This window comes from Mustela nivalis, assembly GCF_964662115.1.
Source record: "Mustela nivalis genome assembly, chromosome: 14".
In the NCBI taxonomy this organism is placed as follows: Eukaryota; Metazoa; Chordata; class Mammalia; order Carnivora; family Mustelidae; genus Mustela; species Mustela nivalis.
The window spans coordinates 81,463,824-81,486,535 of NC_139033.1; the positions used below are offsets into that span (position 1 = coordinate 81,463,824).

At 57.6% G+C, this 22,712-nt stretch overlaps 4 protein-coding genes across 8 annotated transcripts in view; 2 read left to right on the forward strand and 2 right to left on the reverse strand.

The window, feature by feature from the left end:
* On the forward strand, window positions 1–11,237 carry ESS2 (ess-2 splicing factor homolog). Of its 2 annotated transcripts, XM_082697510.1 has the most exons (10): window positions 1–184; window positions 1,163–1,331; window positions 1,422–1,523; window positions 3,523–3,692; window positions 3,806–3,923; window positions 4,203–4,336; window positions 5,131–5,233; window positions 6,207–6,316; window positions 8,271–8,386; window positions 8,904–11,237. In XM_082697510.1, exons 1-10 carry the CDS (start codon window positions 50–52, stop codon window positions 9,181–9,183), a joined length of 1,437 nt encoding a protein of 478 aa, XP_082553636.1. In that variant the 5' UTR covers window positions 1–49; the 3' UTR covers window positions 9,184–11,237. The 2 variants fall into 2 exon arrangements, with proteins under 2 accessions (XP_082553636.1, XP_082553635.1); XM_082697509.1 differs by lacking the exon at window positions 6,207–6,316.
* TSSK2 (testis specific serine kinase 2) lies at window positions 11,138–22,394 on the reverse strand. Of its 2 annotated transcripts, none has more exons than XM_082697562.1 (2): window positions 21,307–22,394; window positions 11,138–16,434 (listed from the first exon to the last, which is right to left on the reverse strand). In XM_082697562.1, the coding sequence occupies exon 2, from the start codon at window positions 12,433–12,435 to the stop codon at window positions 11,347–11,349; it is 1,089 nt and encodes a 362-aa protein (XP_082553688.1). In that variant the 5' UTR covers window positions 12,436–16,434; window positions 21,307–22,394; the 3' UTR covers window positions 11,138–11,346. The 2 variants fall into 2 exon arrangements, with proteins under 2 accessions (XP_082553688.1, XP_082553687.1); XM_082697561.1 differs by having other exon boundaries at window positions 21,253–22,394.
* On the reverse strand, window positions 16,895–18,577 carry TSSK1B (testis specific serine kinase 1B). The gene has a single exon (XM_082697560.1). It carries the CDS (start codon window positions 18,240–18,242, stop codon window positions 17,151–17,153), a length of 1,092 nt encoding a protein of 363 aa, XP_082553686.1. The 5' UTR covers window positions 18,243–18,577; the 3' UTR covers window positions 16,895–17,150.
* Window positions 20,676–22,712, forward strand: part of DGCR2 (DiGeorge syndrome critical region gene 2) — a 94,722-nt gene continuing 92,685 nt past the window's right edge. For 2 of the 3 annotated variants that reach the window (XM_082697496.1, XM_082697495.1), the window contains exon 1: window positions 20,676–21,043. In XM_082697496.1, the coding sequence (XP_082553622.1) occupies window positions 20,965–21,043 (79 nt within the window). In that variant the 5' untranslated portion in view covers window positions 20,676–20,964. The remainder of the gene's footprint in view (window positions 21,044–22,712) is intronic. The other variant, XM_082697494.1, reaches the window with a different exon arrangement.

Sequence of the window (22,712 nt, forward strand, 5' to 3'; positions counted from 1 at the left end):
TCCCGACGCTATTACGTACCTGGGCAGCCCGAGCGATCCTGGGATAGCGATGGAGACGCCCGGCGCATCAACCCGGGCTCTCTTGCTCCCTGCCGCGTCCGGGCCCGGTAGGAAGCGCGCGGCAGGAGAGGTACGGGCTGCGACAAGCAAGCAGCGGGTCCTGGACGAAGAAGAGTACATCGAGGTAAGATATAGATGCGACGGTAGCGAATTCTGGGTCTCTCCCCCGCTTTGCGCTCTTCTTGGGTCCTTCCTCTCGGGTCGTGGCATTCGTACTCTTGCGGAGGTGGAGCAACCCGAGTCCGTGATCTTGGGGTGTGGACAGTCGGAGAGCCAAACTAATACAGTGCACAGAGAGGTGTCCTTGATGGTGGAGGCAGAATCAGTGTTGTTAGGGGCAAGAGAGGACGGTTTTGTTCTTCGGAGAGGGGGGTTTCAGGGAAACAAGGTATTTTATTAAAGCATGAATGGGCATGTGGGAGGAGAGTGGGAAAGAGGACTTTCTGGAGAGTAGTAACAGCAAATGCAGAGGCTGGAGGACTTGGAAACTGTGTTGCTGCGTAAGCACCATTGAATTAATGGGCGTCGGAGGATCCTTGAAGTTGGTCTTAATACTGTAGCAGACATGCAGAAAGAGGAGCTGGCAGGGAGATTGGAGGAAATCAGTTTGGTTTTGGACTTGTTGAGTATGGCAGGCCTCTGGGATAGAGAGGCAGATGGCATTAGTGGATAGCTGGGTGCACGAATGTGAAGCTTAGGAGCAAGGTCTGGCTGAAGGTAGATTTGGGAGTCTCAGCCAGTGCTGCTGGTGGGGGTGACAGGCTGAAATCATCCAGGTAAAGGGTGCGCATTGGAAATAGGAGGCCCTGGATGAAATGAAGGGGCAACACCCACCTTGGTCCAGCTGCTATGGAGATGGAGCCAGCAGAGGAGATGAGAGTGACCAATTGTGGGAGAGAGAAAAGTTTCGTGGAAACCAGATGAACGTTTAGTTAGATGTTGCAGCAAGACTACAGGGGTTGCTCATCCTCATTAGAAAGTGTGGCTAAGCTCAGGGTATCCCTGGGTTGGACAGAGGTTGGGAGCCCGGCAAGGACCATAGCATGTACATTGGTAGACTGAGAGGCAAATGTGAACTCTGACATTTATTGACATCTGACAGGGGCTCCAGACAGTCATCCAGAGGGACTTCTTTCCTGATGTGGAGAAGCTGCAGGCTCAGAAGGAGTACCTGGAGGCTGAGGAGAATGGAGACCTGGAACGGATGCGTCAGATCGCCATCAAGTTTGGCTCTGCCCTGGGCAAGATGTCCCGAGAGCCCCCACCGCCCTGTAAGGGTGACAGTGGTTGGCTGAGAGGGGAACTCCTGCTGAACTGATGCCTTAGGCTGGCTCTAATCCCCACTCCCTTCCTCCTTCTAGATGTGACTCCAGCCACATTTGAAACCCCTGATGTGCACACAGGTACTGGAGTGGTGGGCAACAAGGCCCGGGGCCGGGGCCGAGGCCTGGAAGAGGGTGATGGTGAGTGAGTGAGTGGTTGGGTTTACCTATGAGTCTCATCCTTTGTGGCCCTGAGGGTCTTGCCCAGAGGCAGATCACATCTTGTCCCAGAGAGCTTTGTTGGCCTGAATGGCAGCCCATGGGGTCAAAGAGCACCAGTCTGAGAGGCAGGCATGGGGCAGTTCTCTGAGCCTCCAGCCCTTCTTATGGAATGGAAATCTCGCCACCTCTCTCACCGGCCTGCTCACTGTGTGCCAGCCCCTGCCCAGTAGGCTTCATATGGCTTGCAGGGCCCCTCTCCCGCTGTCATCTTAGGGCTTCCGGACCTCTGCCCTTGTTTCTTCTGAGTTAGTCACTTACCCTGGATAGCTGCATGCCTCACACCTTCTCTCCCCTCAGACCTCTGCTCAGATGTTACCATTCAGGAAACCCTTTCATGACCCCTCCCTCCCCCACCAGCATGCCTTCCTGCCTCCCTGTAGGACATGGCCTCCTCACCATGAGAGCTTCTTTGTCTTGCCTCTGTGTGTATATTCCGCACCTAGGACAGCACGTGACATGTTGGGGAGTAGCACAAACAAGTTGTCTTTCACATGTATATTGGAGTGTCGTGACACGAGCCAGCTTTATGAAAGACTTTTCCTAGGGAAGAGCATTTAGAGCCCTGTTGGACATAAGTGTGCTATACACTATGGGACTTTCTCATGATCAGTAGTCCATCTTGTCAGTAGAACATCAGTGCCCAGACAGACAAGATGCTTGTTGTTCTCTACTGGGTTCTAGTCTATTGCATGCTCATGCAGATGCCCTGTGCGCTCATGCAGATGAGATATTTTCTGCTTCAGAGTCCAGCTTGTTGTGGCAATACTGTAGTCTGTCATGTTGTGTCCTTGAAGCTTGACCCAGTGGAGCTTGATCGCAGCTCCACTGCGTTGTGGCAGGTGAATCACAGGCAACTTACAGATTCTTGTTATTTATTCATCAAATTTTTACTTGTATTTATTTGAATGAGTAAGCGCAGGTGTGAGTGGGGAGGAGGGGAGGAGGGATGGAGAGAATCTCAAGCCAACTCTGTGTGGAGCGCAGAGCCCAATGTGGGGCTCAATCTTATGACCTTGAGACCATGACCTGAGCCAAAATCGAGAGTCAGATGTTTAATTGACTGAGTCACCCAACCAACTCTCAGATTCTTTTTTTTTTTTTTCGTTTTTTAAAAAATGTGTTTGTTGGTAAATCTAGGAATCACTTCAGTAACCTCAGTGGTAGGTACCATCAGAACGGGGTTTGAGCCCTTATCTTTCTGACTCTGGGTCTTAAGTTTTTAGCCACTGTGCTTTGTGCAGTCTAGGAGGGAGTAGGAGGTCAAGACTGCCAGTGGAACGGAAGACAAGGCTATCCCCATGATAGCCCAGCTGGAGTGTGTCCCAACGTGCACAGTGCAGTGGCACCGCCTCAGTGGGGGTCCTCCTTTCTGTGGTGCTGGGTGCGACAGGTGGGGTTGTGGTCGTGCCTGTGTGCCTCCATCTGGAGCACTGGATCCTCTGGGGTCCCTGCCCTCTGGGCCTGCTAGCAGGTCGGGAGGCTTAGGGGACAGCCATCCACCCGTAGCACAGGTGCCAGGAGGGGAGGAGCAGGTGGGGAACGAAAGCTCAGGGATGGTGGGAGAGCTTGGGCCGTTGGAGGCAGGTCCTACGGGACCAGCCCACTTGTGGCAGGGCAAGCATCACCATGGTCACCTGTCTCTGACTCCTAGATGTCCCTCTTCCTACCTGAGTGAGACATATATTTCACTTGACATCCAAAAGGCAAGGAGAGCCCCTCAGTGTTCCCTGGGCAGTTGGTTGGGGGGCGATTCTGCCCCCAGGTAGGGAGTTGTCAGGTAGCGCGGGCCGTCACCCACAGATGCACAACTAGGGTGAGGGTTCCAATCCTGCTTACGGGGTAGCACGGTTCCTGGGACTGAGTGACTACAAAGTGTTCATTGCTGCTTGTGGTTCTGTGTCACCCCGCCTCTGAGCAGGAGAGGCCGGAGAGGAGGAGGAGAAGGAGCCTCTGCCCAGCCTGGATGTCTTCCTGAGCCGGTATACAAGTGAGGACAATGCCTCCTTCCAGGAGATCATGGAGGTGGCCAAGGAGAAGAGCCGGGCACGGCACACGTGGCTCTACCAGGCCGAGGAGGAGTTTGAGAAGGTGTCCTTGGGTGCAGGGGTATGGGCATCCTCTGTCAGGGTGGAGGGAGTCCTGGGGCCCAGGGCACAGTGCCTGGGGGCCTCTCTGACCCTCACTTTCCCCCTGTGATGCAGAGGCAGAAAGATAACCTTGCACTTCCGTCGGCAGAGCACCAAGCCATCGAGAACAGCCAGGCCGGCGTGGAGACCTGGAAGTACAAGGCGAAAAACTCCCTCATGTACTACCCTGAGGGTGAGCAGGCGGGTCTGGCAGGCAGCATGGAGTGGGGCTGCATGTTTGTATCCGGCCTTCAGGGTGTGTGTGTCTGTGCTCCCTGGGCCTCAGAGGGGTCCTGCTCTGCCTCTGGGCAGAAGGGTCTGTGTGCTGTCAGTGAGGGAGTGGGGCTGCCCAACGCTTTGCTTGGCTTCATGCTTCTGTTCACCGGAGCCTCTCTCTCAAGCCTTGAGTGTGGGGCAGTGATGGGGCACCCCTCAACCTCTGATACCCTGCCACCTCTCTTTGATCTGCCAGGTGTGCCTGATGAAGAACAGTTGTTTAAGAAGCCGAGGCAGGTGGTGCATAAGAACACTCGCTTCCTCAGGGATCCCTTTAGCCAGGCCCTGAGCAGGTCCCAGCTGCAGCAGGCTGCCGCCCTCAATGCCCAGGTGAGTGGCTGGGGCTGGCTGTGGGCAGCCTTAAATTGGTACCGTTCTTGGGTTTGGGCGGAGCCTAGCAGCATGTGACTATTTGGGGGTCCTGTGTGGCAGGATCCTGAGTCTTTTCCTGTCCTATATGGGCTTCTGCTGGGGCACTCTCTTGGCCAGAGACATTCTGTAGGTCAGTTCAGTGCCAGCTTCCTGGGGGACGAGGACCTGAGAGAGGAGAGGCCACTGGGAGCCAGCCCAGGCCAGCCAGACCCACACCTGTGCACAGGTAGGGCAGGGGTAGATGCTGTGGGCAGGCTGGGGTAGGGTGAGGCTCAGTGGGGTGGACAGCAGAGATGTCTGAGCCGGGGAGTCATGGTGGACTGGCGACTCCAGTGGTCATGGGGTTGAAGTGGGAGAGTCAGGAGGTGGGGAGACTATGCTGGAGGCTTCAGCGGATGCCCTGTGGGAAAGGTCAGCATATATGCCAGTAATTAGTGTGGCTTCCTGTCAAGGCCTGAGTCAGTAGCTGCTGAAAGCAGCTTGTGTGTGTGTGTACTGAGGCCAAGGACCCTGGCCCTGCCCTGCGTGGAAGGAGGGGGAGCTTCCCTTGCTCTAATGCCTACTCTGACAGGTCCTCAAAGTCTTTGCAGGGGCTGAGGTTCTTCCTCTCTTTCTCCAAAGGGGGGTGTGCCAGCCCCTGAGCTCTAGGACTGCCCCAAGGATGCCAGCATGTTCCTGTGCATTTTTCCATCAGCTAGCGGGGAAAAGTAGGCTTGGGCCTCCCTGACACTAGTCTCTCTTGTTTGTTCCAGCACAAACAGGGCAAGGTAGGCCCTGATGGCAAGGAGCTGATCCCTCAGGATTCCCCACGAGTGGGCGGATTCGGATTTGTTGCAACCCCCTCTCCTGCCCCTGGTAAGAATTGAACCCGCTGACAGGCCGGCCCCCTGATAGTCGTGATAGGACTGCCTGTGGGGAGGTGGGCTGCTCAGGTGGCTCTGGGCCCTGTTAACTCTTCTCCAAGTCTGACACGTGCTTCGTGTAACTCAGAGACCCTGTGACCCACCTGTGCAATGACAGGGCTGCACAGAGCTGTGGGTGGGCTGAACTCTCAGGTGAACTGACCTGAGATAGACAGGACCCAGTCCATTGAGCCTAGCGGTCTTCCTGCCTTGCCCTAAGCTTGGCAGGACAGATTGGTTTTGCTGGGAACCAGGGGTATTGGAGCTCTGCTGGACAGATAGGCTGTGGTGAGCATGCCAAAGGGCACAGGGGGAGGCTGGGCATAGGGGCATAGGGAAAAGGCTCCAGGCTCCAGCCCTGCATGTCTTCACACAGGAGGTTTATGAATCTTGGGGGACAATCTCACAGTGCATTGATTCACGTGGTGTCCTTTCCCACCCACCACTCCAAGCACTGGCCTCTGTGTTCTGGGCTGCTGGTTCCTGTGATGCAGGCCCGGGTATACGGGCACTATAGGTTTGCCCAGGGTCCAGGCAGATTTGGGTGCTCTGAAAACCTTCAAGTGTCTCCTCCTTTGGGGTGGGGTCCCATAGCAACCTCCAGGAGACCCTGGTGGCCATGTGCTAGGATGGGAGTCTAGCTGACCCAGCGCATCTTCTCTGGGGAGCCCCCTTCCCAAGCTAAGCCCTGCAGCTATTAGGGCCTGGGCCCATCTTGGGCCTAAAGTGGTCTTGGCATTGTCCTCTCAGTGGGCAGAGGAGCTGGGGTTCCAGAGTTCCGGGGAAGGAGAGTGGGCCAACTGCCAGCCTTCATGTTGGTTAGCTGGGACATGCATCGTGGGAGCTGGCTCTCACAGGAGGGAGGGCCTGGCATTGCCTCCACCTGTGTCCCTGGGCCTGAAGTAACCGAGCTCTCCCATCTGCAGGTGTGAACGAGTCACCGCTGATGACCTGGGGGGAGGTTGAAAATACTCCCTTGAGAGTTGAGGGATCTGAAACCCCCTATGTGGACAGGACACCAGGGCCAGCCTTCAAGGTGGGTCACAGTGGGGTGCCCAGATGGGACCCTGGGTAGACACTCAGTCTTTGGAGCACTTGTGCCTTGATGCACAGAGGATGGTCTAGTTGCCACTGGTCAAAGCAGAAGCAACAGAAGGGCTGAGCTGTGCTCCAGGCTGCACACCTGTGTGTCATTGCACTTCTGAAGAAGACCAGGGCACTGAGGGCAGGTGTGGGGCGAGGGCACCAGAGCCACAACCCTGTGAGCCTGCAGGGTCGGGCCAGGAAGGGCCTCAGAACTACAGTGTTCGGTGGGCTGTGCTTTGTGTCCTCTGAAGGTTCACGTGCTGGTAGAGGAAAGCCTCTGGTTACAGGAGGGCAAGCACCAAGAGACAGCAGTCTTGTAGAATCATCAAGAGTGTGGGGTTGTGAGGCCTGGAGCAGGTAGGGCAGGGGAGCTGGGTGCCAGGTTGTTTGTGGAGATGGGGTGGCCTAGGATGGCCCCAGAGTGGCTTTGAGAAGGTAAGGCACTCTGGTTTGCACACAGCTTGTTGGGGAAACTGAGTGGCTGGCATAGTTTGGAACGAGATGGAAGAGAAGTTGCTGGACGCTGGGAGCATGTGGTCCTGTTTTCGGGGTACTGGGCCAGCAGTCCCAACCTGGAATGCTAGGAGATGGCAGGAGGCAGAGGGCAGTGTTGTTGCAGAGAGCAAAGGGCGATGGGGTTACGTCAGCTGCTCTGAAACCCCAAAGGGTCAGGCATGGAACCTGGAATTAACGTAGGTCTGCTGCTAAGGGAGCTGGGTTCGAGGCTGTCTTGAGCCAGTCCTTCTAAACACTTGCATTGTGTAGTTTGAAATGCAACAGAAAAAGAGATCTCGCTGACTGTAGCAGCAGAAATTGAGAACAACCAGCAGTACCTTGGCTTTCATAAAGAAACTACAGGCTAGTGCTGTGGGCTCGCAGAAGGAAAGTCAGAGGGTATGGGCCACGCCACAGGGCCTCCCTGGTGTAGCACCACTCTCATTTCGAGAGGGAACACATGTCCACACAGAACATATGCAAATCATTTTGGCACGTTGGTTCTTATATTTGTCTTGGACACGAGAATAACCAAGAAAAACCAGAGAGAGGCGGTGCACCAGAGGCACAGGGCTGTCAGAAGGCCGCCCTGGTCCCGGTGCCTACCAGGCAGCAGGGAAGAGCTTCTGAACAAACGTCCATCCAAATCCAAATTCAGGGTTTGTGACCAATGACAATTCAAATCGTGCTGAGTAGTAGACTGTAATCGGACACGAAGTGCGTGATACATATTGCAGAACGAGTTCCCCAAGTGGGAGAGTTAAGTGCAGAAAACAATACATGTGAACAACGAGAGGAAACTAGTTAATGCTTAATCTGGTGTGAAGGTAGGAGGGAGTAAACCAAAGAGGGGGGGTCACAAAGGAAGCGGGGAGGGGGTGGGCAGATAGTACCATACACAGTGGTAGACTTAACTACAGCAAAAAAACCCCATCGTAAGTAAACGTGAAAGCAAGTAACAGAAGGCGTTTGTATGGCAGAGCTTAACAGAACTGATGGGGGAAAACTGTAAGGAAACAAACAAGCACTCAAATAGAAAAATAGGACAAGATCAATTTTGGGAAGTTCTGGGAAGAAATACAGAAGGTCAGTGGGGGTTAAAGTCAGCAAGGGGTTTACTCCAGTAATCAGAGGGAAGCAGATTCAAACAAGACCCCCTTCTTTTCTAAAAGACCATCGGAGGTTCCTAAGTCTGCACCACTGGCTTGCAGGGAACCGTGATGACAGGTGGGAGGCCTGGGCCTTTGGTGGGTGGACAGTGGAGGCAAGCTGGTCGGCAGCTTTCGGGGGCTTTTAGGGAGACAGCAGTTGTGAGGATCACAGGGCACCATGGGAAAGAGGCAGGTGCCCCAGCAGCAAGGGGCTGGCTGGCTTAACGGCAGGCCAGCCACACACTTGCTGCCTTGTAGATCCTGGAGCCCGGCCGCAGGGAACGGCTGGGGCTGAAGATGGCCAACGAGGCCGCTGCCAAGAACCGGGCCAAGAAGCAGGAAGCCTTGAGGAGAGTGACGGAGAACTTGGCCAGGTGAAGGGTGCCTGACTTGCATGGGGCGGGCGGGGTGGGGGGTCTCTCCCTATTCCCACTTGTCCACAGCCCCTGCCGTGTGGATGCATGGTGTGCAGGCAGGCCTGGGGGCTCTGGGGTGGGTCCTGTGGCAGCTCCGCTGGTACGGGCACGACCTGCATGAGCCAGGATGCAGGGCCCCTCTTCGTCTTTTCCTTCTTCAGCTGCCGCCTCAGCACATCCCTAAGAGGCACCTTTGGGCTCCTTATCCCGCTGTGAGCTCCCGTCAGCCCTGTGGAAACAGGTGGATCATTCTCCTTGGAGAGAGCTGGGGTCCATCGCAATCCCACCTCCAAGGGCAGCACCACAACTTGACCTTAAATTTGGCTACATAGCTATGTGCCAGGCCATCGGGTGTCCTCAGCTCATAATGACCATGCATCTCCCATGAGTGTTTGTGGTGCCATGGGAAACCCTGCTGCTGGCAGTGCCTGGTGGGGCCTAATGATGCCTCTCTCCCCCTCCCTTTCCACCCCAGCCTCACCCCCAAAGGCCTGAGCCCAGCCATGTCCCCAGCCCTGCAGCGCCTTGTAAGCAGGACAGCCAGCAAGTACACAGACCGGGCCCTACGGGCCAGCTATACCCCGTCTCCAGCACGCTCGAGCCACCTCAAGACCCCAGCTGGTGGGCCTCAGACCCCCACGAGCACACCGGCTCCTGGCTCTGCGGCACGCACCCCCCTCAGTCAGGACCCAGCCTCCATCACGGACAACCTGCTGCAGCTCCCTGCCCGGCGCAAGGCCTCAGACTTCTTCTAGAGCCAGGCCCGGGTCGGGCCTGTGGGAGCTTCGTGGAGCCTGCGGGGCAGCTGCCCGCTCAGCAGAGGACTCCAGCCTTCTGGAGACCCGGGCCCGGGCCAGAAATGGTGACTGACTGTCCCAGGAGCCACTGAAAAGATGCCGTGCCTCAGACAGGCTGGCATGAGACTTGCCCCATGGCCTTGGGATGTATCCCAGGGTTTGGCAGATAACTATTTTCTATCAGACCCCTGCCTCTTTCTGTCTAGCCGTCATTAAAGAGCACCTAGCACAGTCTGGCAGGACCTGTCTCTCTGGCCCACTCTGTGTGGCCCTTAGGCCACCCTTCCCCCTATGCTGGAGACCCCCTGCAAGCCACCCTCACCCCTATGCTAGAGACCCCCTGTACCACATCGTGGTCTCAGGACTGCAGGCCTCCCTGGGAGGAAGCTTCTGGGTGAGGTGAACTCGGAAGTTCAGGGTCTCTGGCCTTTCCTGCCACTCCTTGCATTGCTGTGTCTCCTCTAGAGCTTGGAACCTACCTTCCGCACTGAGTTCACAGCTCGTTGGGCCATGCTCCCCAAGTTCTGTCCCCCTGAGGGAAGGAGAGAGTCCTTGAAAGTTCGGCCCCTCAGGTTCCCCTGGGGCTTTGGGACCAGGTTCTCAGCCTCAGGTGGGCCTGGCCTGTGTGGTTTGCTAGTGACAGAGTTGTGTGGGTCCTATGTGTCATACCATGTGGTCACTTTGAAAGTGGCCTCAATGTCACCTTCTCCAAGCACTTGGTCTCCAGCTCAGGGGGTCAGGACTGTCTTCTCTTCCTGCCCTTCCCTGTCCTATTACTCCAGGCACCACCTTCATATGCTGTTGAGTCACGAACAGGAGTTGTGGGTAATAGGAACCCAGGCCATACTGTCAAAGAGCAATGGGGCCAGGCTCCACGCAGACCCGAGAGTGCCATGTGCACCACAGGCCACACTTGCCTGTGACCTTGAGGGCTTTGGTGCCCCTAGGAGGCCTGGGCCAGCTGCTTCACATGGAGGTGATGGGTCTCTTCGGGCCTTAAGTGGGGTCAGGTCATGCTCTCTAAGGGGCTTGCACAGCTCAAGGAGACAGCCTAGAATCTGCTCAGACCAGAGTCTTCTTGTTTTGAGCATACCCAGCCCTGCCCAGGCCATGGTCTTGGGTTGTCCTGCATGGGTCCTTGCTGCCTTCATGAGTGGTGTGTTCCCTGGAGGTTCGCGTGGGGCCAGTCGCCTGCCTAGGCACCCACTAGTCTGCACTGGACTGTCACCTCCTGCCAGTTTCCAGGGGGCCAAGCCCTGTAACTCACCAAGGGGGCTGGGACTGCACCAGGACCGCCCAGGGGGTCAGGAAAGTATGGCCGTTGGTGCTTTTACCACATAGGGAAGGGGAGGGCTGGGCCACAGCAGCATGGAGGCAGACAGGTCTGAGTGGGTGGAAGATGCAGAGGGAGATGCTGTCTAGGCAAGGCCACTTAAAGCCAAGCACTGGCCGCCTCTGAACACTGACTGGCTGGTGTATGGGGTGGATAGGGAGGAGTAGGGAGGGTGTGGTTGAGATAGCTGGGCTGGGACTTTTCTGGCAAATGAAAGGGCACTCAAGGGGCCAAGGGTACTGATCTCAACCACAGGAATGGAGGGAGCGGAATATAAGGAGAAAGAGTCAGTCCGAGGGACTGGGATGGGGTTGAGGTCAGGGTGGGCTGTGCTGGGCCTGAGCCAGAGACACATGCAGCCGGCCAACCCTGGAGGTGCTGGGTCCGGGGTGGGTCAAAGGGAGATGGTGGGGGCCTGGCTGTGGGCTGCGGCTTAGGTCTTCTTGCCCACAGGGTCTCGCCATAGTCTGCCTGTGCCCGAGCACCAGGCCCTGCACCCCTGTGCTGGAGACCCCCACGCCGCAGGAGGGGTGGTTGGCTGAGTCCTAGAGAAAAAGACTCCTCACGGGGCACTCTTAATGCTTGTATACACTTTGCGGTTTATTTGGTGGTCAGTAATTAATGTCTTTGCTGCTAAGTGGAAGAAAGCTAATAGAACGTAATCAAAATAGTGGTTTAATTGACGGATTTTACTTGTTCCTTGCACCTGTGCCTTCTTCAGCTCCTACTGCCTATTTAGTTTATGTGGGCGCGCACCACGCACCATGCCCCCCAGGCCCTCCGCACCGCTAGGTGCTCGCTTTCCCCACCTCAGCTCCGGTGCCATGATGATCTTTTGCCTTGGAGGACTCGGCCGGCCTGTCCTCCACTCTGTCCTCGTTCTCAGGCACCACCAGCAACCGGTGCTGGGTTTTGGCCCCCAGCTTATGGTCTGGCCGGTGCTCGGGCCGGTGCTCAGGCCGTGAGCCCGGCCGGGTGTCCAGTTTGCATTCGGCCCGGTACTTGCCCTCACCCTCCCTCTTGAAGGAGGCCGAAGACATGGCTTTGGGCTTGGGGGGCTGCAGCCAGGAGTGGCTGAGGATCTCGTCGATGTGCAGCCGCCGGTTGACGTCCGGCTGCAGGATGCGGTAGATGAGGTCCTTGCACTCGCCAGTCAGGTTCTTGGAGCGGGGGAAGTCCACGCGGTGCTCCTTCTGGATGCGCAGCATCTTCTTGATGTCGGAGTCGTCATAGGGCATGGAGCCGCAGACCATGATGTAGAGGATCACGCCCAGGCTCCAGATGTCGTACACCTTGGGCTGGTAGGGGATGCCCTGCAGCACCTCGGGGGCCGCATACGCCGCCGACCCGCAGAAGGTCTTGCTGAGGATGATGCGGCCGCTGCCGTCCCGCAGGCAGCGCTTGGAGAAGCCGAAGTCAGACAGCTTGATGTTGAAGTCCTTGTCGAGGAGAAGGTTCTCACACTTGAGATCTCGGTGGACGACATCCAGGTCGTGGCAGTACTTGACAGCTGAGGAGAGCTGGCGGAACATCTTACGAGCCACGTCCTCGTGCAGGGCTCCCCGACACTTGATGAACTCCAGGAGGTCACCCTGGACCCCAAGCTCCATGACGATATAGATGCGCCCATCAGAGGTCTCAAAGATCTCGTAGGTCTTGATGATGGAGCGGTGGTTGACGGTTGCCAGGATGTCCATCTCCCGAGGAAGGAATCTCTCCACAAAGTCGGTAGGCGTCTTCTTGCGGTCGATGATCTTGACTGCCACGTTGAACTTGAGGCGCTCAGAGTAGGCAGATTTGACTTTCGCATACGACCCCTTGCCAAGATTGATGCCCACGATGTAACCCTTCTTCCTTAGGACCGCGGCATCGTCCATGGTGCCAGGAGCGGCTGGCGGCACTGCGCTCTACATCCCCTCCCCCCGTGGGCCAGCGGGCATTGTCCTCATTTACACTGTGGGGAGCCGTCTGGCAGGGCTGGGCCTGGACTTGGAGGGGTGGAACGCTCAGCATTGTCCCCGCGTGACTTCAGCATGTGAAGTCATAAAGCCAGCCTGCCAGGAGTAGGGACTGAGCTGGGGGAACCAGGGCCCCTGGAACCCTGGAAGCCAGGTTGGCCTACCAGGAGTGCCCACTCCCCGCCCGCTAGAAGGAAGGCGGCACCCAGGACTGCGGTAACCCTCCCTGCTCCCCCTCGCTGCTGTTTCCTTGACACGAGTCAGGCCCAAGGAAGGGCCACCCAGGTCAAGCCAGAGTGCTGGCCCCACGCCCGTTTCCTTCTCCTGTCTGTGTGGACTGACCCTGCATTGGCCCATGTCCCACTAGGACTGATGGCCCGCAGCTGCTTTGGAGTGTGAAGAAAACCCTCTCTAGGACTTGTCTCCTTGGAACTGGTAGTGCCTGAGAGGAATGGCGCTGGTCTGGCCAGCCTTGTGAATGAGAGCAGTTCCTATTCGGAGCGGAAGGCTGGGCAGAGGAGTGCCACTGTGGTGGGCAGGGCATGAGTGGGCTGGGAGGGCCAGCAGGGCCCTGGGCCCTAGACTGGCAGATGCGTGTTCCAAGGGCTGGGGCCTCCCTGGAGGCCAGGCCAGGCCTCAGTCAGGTAGAGAAGGTGGTGAGGCTTCCAGGCAGGGAAGAGCCTGGGAGAGGTGATGGCTTGTTCTGAGAATTGCTCAGTCTTACTGTGTGGAGGGAGGGTGGAGGAGAAGAGAAGTGGCGAGCAGCCATTTCAGGGGGTCGGAAGAGCCAGGATCCAAGTCACATTTTAAGATGGTCCCTGGCAGAGTGTCTAGAGAATGGGCTTCAGGGGGAGTGGAGGCCAGTGCCTTTGACCACAAGAGAGGAGGCTGGCCCAGGGTGGATCTGCAGGGACTGAGCGGCAGAGGGAGACAGAGGGTTTGGTGCGCTGACCCCTGAGTGGGCAGGGCCTTGGCCAGAGCTTTGGTGCTGGGGGTCCTCCATAAGAGCAGGGTCGGGGATGGGGGGGGCAGGGGTCCTAAATTATGTCACTCTGGACCTTTGTGAGGAGCGGGCATGTGGCCTGGTGGACCTTTGGGATTTACATCTCTCAAGCTATCTTTTGCACCAGAAAGGAACATGAAAACCCTTTTGTTTTTGCTTTGGGGAATGTGGCATCTTGGGTGTGTCTCCTTAGGTGCTTGGGAAGCCCTGCCGCTCCTTTGTTCTCCTTCACAGGCATCCTGTGGCCACACGTGGGCACGCCATGTGCTCTGTGTTCAGGGGAGAGGGGGAGGAGGAGGAGGCCTGCTTCTGTGTGGGTGGTCGGGAGAGGAGGGGATGGAGGGGCCAGTGTGCAGAGGATCTGTAGGGCCCTGCCAGGTTGATGAGGGGCAGAACATTCCAGGCAGACGCACAGACCCACCTGAGGCACACGGGGAGCTCCCTGCATTGGACGTTCATGTGGAAGCTCTCCAGGGCAGGGTGGCCGGCGTCCAGCCCCCCAACAGCCACAGCCTCCCTAAGGCCTGCTCCCTGCTCTCTGGGGCTTCTGTTGCAGTGGCTTTGGCTTGATGCCTGCTCTCTCCTGGAATGTCTTTGGCAGCAATGACCAGAACCTTTGCCTCCTGGGAGGGGCTGGCTAGGAGGACTTGCAGGCCAGGACCCAGGAGCATGACAGTCTCCTCGGCCCTTCTCCTGCACTTCCGAATATTCTATCTGGGGCCCCCCCTGCATGTCGGCCTTTTTAGCTGACTCTGCTCACCCACCTGTTTCCCCCTTTTTTTGTGGATTCTGCTTCCTCATATTCTGCCCTTACCCAGGGCTGTGTGACTTCTTTGGCTCCCGGGGGCCTGGGGTGGGGGGGTGGGGGGGAGGAGGTACGAGCTGAGCTTCTGGGGCCGGGAGGCAGGCCCTCCTGGTGGGTTCCGGCGGGGAAGTGTTCCACTGGACCTGCGACTTCCAGGAGCTACTCCCAGCTTGTAGCCCTGTGCATGGGAGAACTCGGGACTCTGGCAAGGCCACTTCTCTCTGAGTTTCAGTTTCCTCCATTTCTCCACTCACCCTATAGGCATTTGAGGGTTGGTTCCAGATGCTGGGATTCGCTGATGAACTAGACAGGACCCGTGCCTTCCTGAAGCCCAGAGGGCAGGGAACTTCCATGTCACACCAACAGCTCAAATGCCCAGTGGTGGCAACCTTTGGCACGGGAACACGGGGCTGTGAGGGAAAAACTGGGCCTGGATTTAGGGAGGCTGGGAGGGCTGAGGTCTGAGGAGTTTGCCCCATGGAGGGGGACGAGGACCTGCTAGAACTCATGATGGCTTGAAAGGACACAGAATGGTGGGAATGTGCAGGGAAGGGAGGGAGCCCTGCAGACCCTGGAGGCCATGGTGAGGGTCTTGATCCTAAAGCCTTAGGGAGGATCATCGAAGGGGTCAGATTCAGGGCTGACCCTGGGAGTGGCCTGGAACATGAGGCCACCTGGGGAGGAGTGGGCTTTAGTCACCTGGGCCACTACTCTGTGCTGTGTGATCTCAGGCAGTTGCCCACCCTCTCTGAGCCTTCTCTCTACTTGTAAAGCACACAGTAGATGCTCCTTTGTGGGGCCCCTCCTGCCCAGGCTTGTGTTCTGGCTAGGCTGTAGTGAATTGCTCCCAGGCCCTCTTGCTGCTCATTGCCCACTACCCTGATGACCACAACAAGCCACAGACGACCAAGGTGAGGAGGTTCACAAGCTTGTCCTCAGGATGTCCTCACTCCAGCTAACCCTGTGTGCTCTGGAATTTTACTCTGCCAGTGGATAATCTGCTTGATGCTAGGTTCCTGGGGTCTCTGGGGGGAAATTGGGTGGCTCCCCCAGTATTGCCCAGGGTCGGTTCTACGCCTGAACCTCAGCATTCACAGGCCTGCCCCAGAGGAGCTTAGAGTGATGGGCTGCCGAGCTCAGAAGGCTTTGTGGAGGCCACAGCCCCTTGGCTAATCGTGGAGACATGGGTAAGATCTACAGGGGAGCATCTACAGACACGATTATGGGACATGTATCTGGGGGGGTGGGGCTGAGGGAGGGGGGTGGGAGGTCAGGAGGAGGCCAGACCCAGGATGCCAAGGCCAGGCACTGGGATCCTTCCTGAGGGCCGTGGGATCTGGACTGTGTGCAGGAGGGAGGCGCTGGCCACTGGGGGAATCATGGGGCGGGTAGAGGCCTGGGAGGTCGCTGTGCTGTGGGTTCATGACAGACACCCAGGAGCATGGAGATGGGAAGATAGAATGTATGACGGAGGCTGTGGGGAGGGTGGGAGCCAAGCAGAGATGGGGAGTGGATGTGCACCGGGGCACAAAGAGAGTGGAGCCAGGGCACTCCCTGGACCCCGCTTCTCCTGGGGCCTGGGGTTGGGGACTTTCCAGGTCACCAACATGGGCAGAGGGTGGGTAAGTCTGAAGGCATTTGTCCTCTTGGTATGTCAAATCTGCAGGTCCACATGAGGTTGTCCAGAGTGAGTGCCGAGGAGGAAGAGAAAGGGGCTGCCACAGCTGAGGTGAGGGGTAACAGCCTAGGAATGATGGGGGTGGGCCGTGCAGGGCACAGCAGCCTGAGATGCTAAAGGCAGGGCTGTTCCCTCTAAAGGACAATGATGGTGGCAGGGCACAGGCATGCATTGTGAGCACACCTGTCCTCTCTCCTCGCCAATGTCCGCTTAGCCACTCTGGCATGGAGCATCACTGCTCGGGACAGACTGGGACCTAAGGGGAGAGGGATGTGGTGGAGATCACGCCCAGCTGGGTGGGGCTGGGCCATCCTGAAGCCCCTCCCCTAACCAGCGCCACTTCCAGGGTGGGGGGTGGGCCGCAGATATGACCACAGGCAAGATGACTCAGGAGGTGTCCAGAACCGGATGCTGGCTGGCCATGGGGGAGCCCTGGTGGACAGAATAAAAGAAATGATTTGCCTACCAGGGTGGGGAGCCCAAGAGGGGCTGAGAGGTTGGTCTACTGGCCTCTGGCAGGCCGCCTCCCCACCGGCAGCCTTGGGGAGGCAGTGGCACTGAGATGTTGAGGGCCCAGATCCTCAGCCCCAGCTCCAGAGGAGCCCCGCCTCCTGCCCCTCTGCTGCAGGCAGTCCCCTTGCCCCCTTGCCCTTCTTGGTCTTATCCTCTCCGTGCTCCCTTCCACTCCCCAGCACCACACTCATGGCCTCCCTCTTGAAAGAGCATCTTCCTTGCTCAGCTTTCTGCTATGGTCCAGGGCCTGAGGTCACAGTCAGGCTGGGCACATGGGGATGTATCTTCCCAAACTAGAGGTGAAATGAGGTGCCATCCGATCTGAGAGTGGGGGGCCGGGTTTGGGGAACGCGGGGAGTGCAGGATCCTCTCCCTGGATGACCACAGTCAGCTAGGGAAAAGACATTCATCTTGGGGTCTGCACTAATATAGTGATTTATTGCTCCTTTAGCCATGTGGGTTACCAAGTTCAAAGAGGGGGAGAAGAAACTGACGAAAATAGTGGCTCATCCAGGACAATCTTCCTTCTCTGCTTTGTCCCTTGATTTCTCTGGAGCTCAGGCTTAAAGCCATGAACTCTGCTTCATTCCCAGCTGGCCTCCTGGGCCAAGAGAGGCTCGCTAGGTGTGTGTCTGTCAGGGTTGTGGGAGGGCCTCTTCCTCTATCACTCTGCTGGGCAGCTCTCCATTAAGGTCCATGGTGTCTGATTGCCTTGACACTGGCACTTGCAAAGTCTCCTCCTCGTTGGGTTTTGGCTCGGACTGTGTCTCGGGCCCTGCCTCCTCCCGGGGCTCCAGCTTGGTGGCAGACTTTTTGTCAGGGGTCTCAGGGGTCCGTGAGGGCTCAGCACCCCGGGAGCTCTCTCCTTCCTTGTGGATGGCTGAAGAGGACAGGCCCCGCACCTTGGGCTGCACCCAACAGTGGCTGAGGATCTCGTCGATGTGCAGGCGCCGGTTGACGTCCGGCTGTAGCATGCGGTAGATGAGGTCCTTGCACTCGCCAGTCAGGTGCTTGGAGCGAGGGAAGTTGACACGATGCTCCTTCTGGATGCGCAGCATCTTCTTGATGTTGGAGTCATCGTAGGGCATGGAGCCGCAGACCATGATGTAGAGGATCACGCCCAGGCTCCAGATGTCATACACCTTGGGCTGGTAGGGGATGCCCTGCAGCACCTCGGGGGCCGCATATGCCGCCGACCCGCAGAAGGTCTTGCTGAGGATGATGCGGCCGCTGTCGTCCCGCAGGCAGCGCTTGGAGAAGCCGAAGTCAGACAGCTTGATGTTGAAGTCCTTGTCGAGGAGAAGGTTCTCACACTTGAGATCTCGGTGGACGACATCCAGGTCGTGGCAGTACTTGATGGCTGAGGAGAGCTGGTGGAACTTCTTGCGAGCATCGTCCTCGTGCAGGGCTCCCCGGGTTTTGATGAACTCCAGGAGGTCACCCTGGACCCCAAGCTCCATGACAATGTAGACCTTGCCATCTGATGTCTCGAAGATCTCATAGGTCTTGACAATGGAGCGGTGGTTTAGCATGGCCAGAATCTCAATTTCCCGGGGAAGGAATTTCTCCAAGAAGTCCGTGGGGGCTTTCTTGCGGTCGATGATCTTAACTGCCACGTTGAACTTCAGGCGCTCAGAGTAAGCGGATTTGACTTTTGCGTACGAGCCCTCTCCCAAATTTATCCCCATGATGTAGCCTCGTCGTTTGAGGACGGCAGCGTCATCCATGGTACCGGGAGCGCCCAGTGCCTCTGAGGCTGCCCTCTACATCCCTGCGGGACATGGGCCAGCTGCCCTCATTAAATGTCCTCATTTACACTGTGGACAGAGAGTCCTCTGGGCTGGCTGGGCCTGCTGTCCCTGCCTCCTAGAGGCCAAGACTCTGGGGTGGAACATTCAGCATTGTCCCCCAGGTGACTTCAGTGGGTGAAGTCATAAAGGAGGAGTGCCCTGGGGGAATGAGGCTCTGGCCTTAGCCACTTGGACTTGGAACCCTGGAAGGCCAGCCAGGGGGCTGGAGTGGACCAAAGGCCAGCGGAGAGTGGCCTTGCGCTTGGCTGAGACCTGAGGTAGGTGGGGGCTGTGGGGAACACATTGGTCTGCCAGTGCTTCCAAACAAGGAGCCAGGCCTCCTCGTGGGATTGATTATTGCAACATGGGGCATCTCAGGAAATCCGGGTTGGATGGTCATTCTGAGTCCCAGCAGGAAACAAAAGACATACTCAAGTTGGGGCAGTTTGAGGACAGTTTAATGAAGTCATCTTATTTACAAAGGTGGAAGTGGAGTTAACAGTAGGGGGTACCCTAAGGGTAGTTACAGACCCCTGGAAGAAGGGAAGGTTGGTCACTGGAAACTGGGAAGGTATAGAGGCAGTGACTCCACAGGGAGGGAACTGGGGCAAAATATCCCTGACCTCTTTTATCTCCCTTCAGCCCTAGAGGGTCTTGGTGGTGTCTACATAGGCAGTCTGCAGGCTGTGCAGGAGGGCCAAAGGTAGAGGTGTTTCAGGAGGGGCAAAGACTCTTGGCCCAGCAGTGACTGCAATTTCGGAAGCCAGGGCTTTGCCTTCTCCCTGCATGGTTGGGCTGGACTTCTCACGTTTCTCCCTCCCCATCTGAACCTTTGCTGGCCTGCTTCTTTAACAGTGGCTCTGCAAGGGGACAGCTGGTGGAGATATCTGCTCTTAGCTGTGACTTCCCTCCCTGGGGTCTGCCCAGCCTGTAACCTTGGCTGGGCTCCCTGGGCACATTGAAGGTTGGGCCTGGGTCTCTCTGAGTATAGCAGCTGCTCCAGGGAATGCTCCATAAGGACAATGCAAGCAGCCAGGGCAGTGTTGGACAGGGACCACTGTTTCTGCTAGTAGGGGGGCCCCTCTGCTGTGATAGGCCCTTTGTCTAACACCTGCCACAGGGCACGCCTGGAGGGAGCAGGTGCAGGCAGGTCTGGCCTAGCCTTGGGTTTTATCTTGGCTATCTCCACTCAGCGGGAGTGGGTACCTCTCTCATGGACCCTGAGAATCCTGGGACATTCAGGAGGATTATGCCTTGAAGGGACTTGGGAGGACTGCTCCTGGGGAGTAAGTTGGTGGGGTGAGAGGTGTGCCAGGCTAAAATGGGTCCCCCCCTTTTCTCTGCTCCCATCTTCACTCTCTTCCCCAGCCTTGACATCCTGTACTAGGCCTTGTCTGTGTGGCTGGTGGTCCTTCCACTGGACAGCTTGCTCCTCTCCTAGTGGGACACTCCATCTGCTGTGTTCTCTTCCGCAGACAATCTGTTCCCTAACAGGTGTGAGGCCAGCACTGGGACCATGGTCTCCGGAGCCTTTCCTCCCTGCAGATGTGGCCTGCTGTGGCAGCAGCTGTGTCCAACATTCCTTCCCCCTCCTCCCACATTGTGTAGGCAGGGCTCTTCCTTCAGAGGCCAGCTTTGCTCCCCAGTCTAAGGTCTGGGTTTCCCTGTCAGCTCCTCTTGTACGAAACTCCTTTAAGGTATTTCCTTTTCAGTAGCGTGTGCTAGTGAAGCCACACCTGCCTGTTCCTTGCAGGGTGGATCCTCCATTCCCCCATCTTCCCACTTCCTCAAAGCTTGTCTGGGTTTTTCCCGTTTTCCTCGTCCCTTTCCCGCAGCGGTTCTGCCTTTAGAGGACCACTTTAGGGAGCACTCTTGGGCCGCTGACCGGACGTGGGTCTGCAGGTATGCAAGTTGTGAAGATCTCTCGCGCCCCAGGGTCCTGCTTCACCCTGTCCACCTCGGGTCCCGGTCCTTCTTCTTTTCCTTCACGCTCCGCCCCCCCGGGCTGCTCCCCGCCTCTCCGCGCCCCGCCCCTTTCTGTATCCGTCTACTTGGCCTGGTTACCCCTCCTCCACCACCCCTGCCCTGCGCCTTGTGCCCTGGGATCCCGGCCCTCAGTAGGCCCTACCGCCCAGGCTCCACCCCCGAGTCCCACCTCTCCGCTTAACCAATGGCACACTTAACTCTTTATAGTCCCGCCCACCCGTTGGGCCCGCCTCTCTGTCCCCGCCCCCCACCGTCCCAGCCTCGGGCCTCGCCCCTTTCGTGTTCAACCTCCCAGGCTCCGCCCTGCGCCGGGCCAGGAGTCCGTACGCATTGGGAGCGTGCAGGCCCCGCCCCCCGCCTCGGCACTCATTGGCCGGCGCCGGCGGCGCGGGCGGGGGGCGGCGCGGAGCTGAGCAGGACGGCCGCCATCTTGCGCGGAGCCGGAGTCGGAACCCGAGACTGAGGCAGAGAGTGCGCGGGAGTCCGTGGTCCATTTTAGCCGCGGCTTAGTCGGAGACTTTTCCCGCCGCCCTTCCTCGCCCGGCCCCTAACCCTCAGCCCGGCCCGGTCCCCTGACCCTCATCCCGGCACGGTCCCCTGACCCTCAGTCCGGCCCGGTCCGGCCTCCCCGCGGGGTCACGCGGCCGCCCCGGGGACGATGAACGGAGGATAAATGGTGCCCAAGGCAGACAGCGGTGCCTTCTTGCTGCTCTTCCTGCTCGTGCTCACCGTCACCGAGCCGCTGCGGCCAGGTGCGCGGTGCGGTGGGCGCGGCGCGGTGGGGGCGGTTTGTGGGGGCGGGGCGGGGCCGGGCGGGCAATGTTCGGGGCCGGGGTCGCCCGGGAAGTCCCTCCACCCCGCGGGGCCGAGCCCCAGGAGGGCGCCGGCGAGGCCTGCCGCGAGCCGCCGTGCCCCCTGCCCGGGACCGTGCCCCTCTCCCGGGACTGTGCCGAGAGTTTACCTGGGCTCAGGGCGCCTCGTACATCATTGGAACTTTGTTCTCGAGGGATGTTACCTTTGGATCGGTGTTCCGTGGAGCGCTGCGTGCTTCGAGAATGACGGAAGCGAGAGTGATGTCCGTGGCCCGACCTAACTTCTGGGGCCTGGGAGTTCTGTGGCCAAGGAGCTGCGCCCCTGGGGCGCTCCCACCTTGCCCAGCGGCTGGGGTCAGGCTGGAGTTCTGGGGTCGAGAGAGCAGCTCGTGGAAGCACCTGGTTTCCCACGTTTACCCTCAGCAGTGGTTTGGTCCCCGCGTCTCAGCCCTGGAAGCTCCTCGGCTGGAAAGCGGTAGCCGCGTTGCTTATTGTCACTCAGGGAGGTGTTGCAATTCAGAACTGCTCAGCTCAGAGACTGGCCCACCGTGGTACTAGGAGTCCGCCAAGCATCGCACGCAGGAAGCAAGCTTCCTGGGGCAGAGACTGGTGCTGCGGCTGGGTTTCCGCCGTCGGAGCTTGGACATTGCCAGGCACTTAGGAGTGTTCCTTCAATGTGATAATTAAATGCTTCTGGAACTCCCCTCGAAGCTTGTGTTTTCATAAGTAAGCTTGTGATGGGGTATCAGCAGCGTGGCCACTGGAAAGTCCGGGATAATTTTTATTTCTACCTGTTCTTGTGTACCCCCTCCTCCATTGCACAACCAAAAAATCAAATCCCCTTGTGCAGGGCGGGTTTATCCATCAGGCACAGGAGGCCTGGTGCTGGGGACCTATCATAGTGAATGCTTTTAGTGGTCTCCTTTTTAAAGTCAGCGAGGAAAAACCCCTGACCTTTTAGGTCAAAGAAAATGTTATAGTATACACATACAGATTTATTGTCTTTATACCGATGCATTTGAAAGTATGATTTTTAATATTATCTTTTATGGAGGAAGGGGCCCATGAAAAGCAGAATTGTCCAGGGCCATTGTCTGTGAGCTCTGTCAGGTCTCTGTTAAAGGCCGGCTGGGGGACACAGTGGTGTGCCACTCTCCATAATGCCTCAGCGAGGGCTCTTACCGCAGATATGACACACCTCTCTGCCTTTGTCATCCTTACGGATTGCTGTCTTCTCCCCAGTATTTACTTGGTGGCCAAGGCCCTGGGCCCGTACTCAACCTGGAGTCACTCCAGTGATGCTCCTCTGGGCTCCCTGTAGAACTGGTTGCTCGTTGCTTCTGATGGTTCTCTGTGCAGCAGGGTGACTGGTTGTGGGGTAGCCTTAGTGGGAATGGAAGCCAAGAAAGGCCTACGTTTGGAGTATTGGAGTATTGAATGGGCTCTTGAGGACCAGAGCCGATGGATTTATGTCTTGTTGTGATTAAAATATTTAGAAAACATGTCTGCATCTGTAGAGTAGTGGGAGGGACATTTTTCTGTTCTGGCTCTTGAGTCCCAGTTTTGCCTCTCAGTCCCTCAGGTGGACTCTGTGGGACCAAGCCACACA

Bases quoted from the DNA above. Each gene is read 5' to 3' on its own strand.
- ESS2 (XM_082697509.1), top strand. From the start codon at position 50: ATGGAGACGCCCGGCGCATCAACCCGGGCTCTCTTGCTCCCTGCCGCG. The intron at 1,332-1,421 runs GTAAGGGTGACA...TCCTCCTTCTAG, and splicing joins CCGAGAGCCCCCACCGCCCT to ATGTGACTCCAGCCACATTT. The intron at 1,524-3,522 runs GTGAGTGAGTGA...GCCTCTGAGCAG, and splicing joins AGGCCTGGAAGAGGGTGATG to GAGAGGCCGGAGAGGAGGAG.
- TSSK2 (XM_082697562.1), bottom strand. From the start codon at position 12,435: ATGGACGATGCCGCGGTCCTAAGGAAGAAGGGTTACATCGTGGGCATC.
- TSSK1B (XM_082697560.1), bottom strand. From the start codon at position 18,242: ATGGATGACGCTGCCGTCCTCAAACGACGAGGCTACATCATGGGGATA.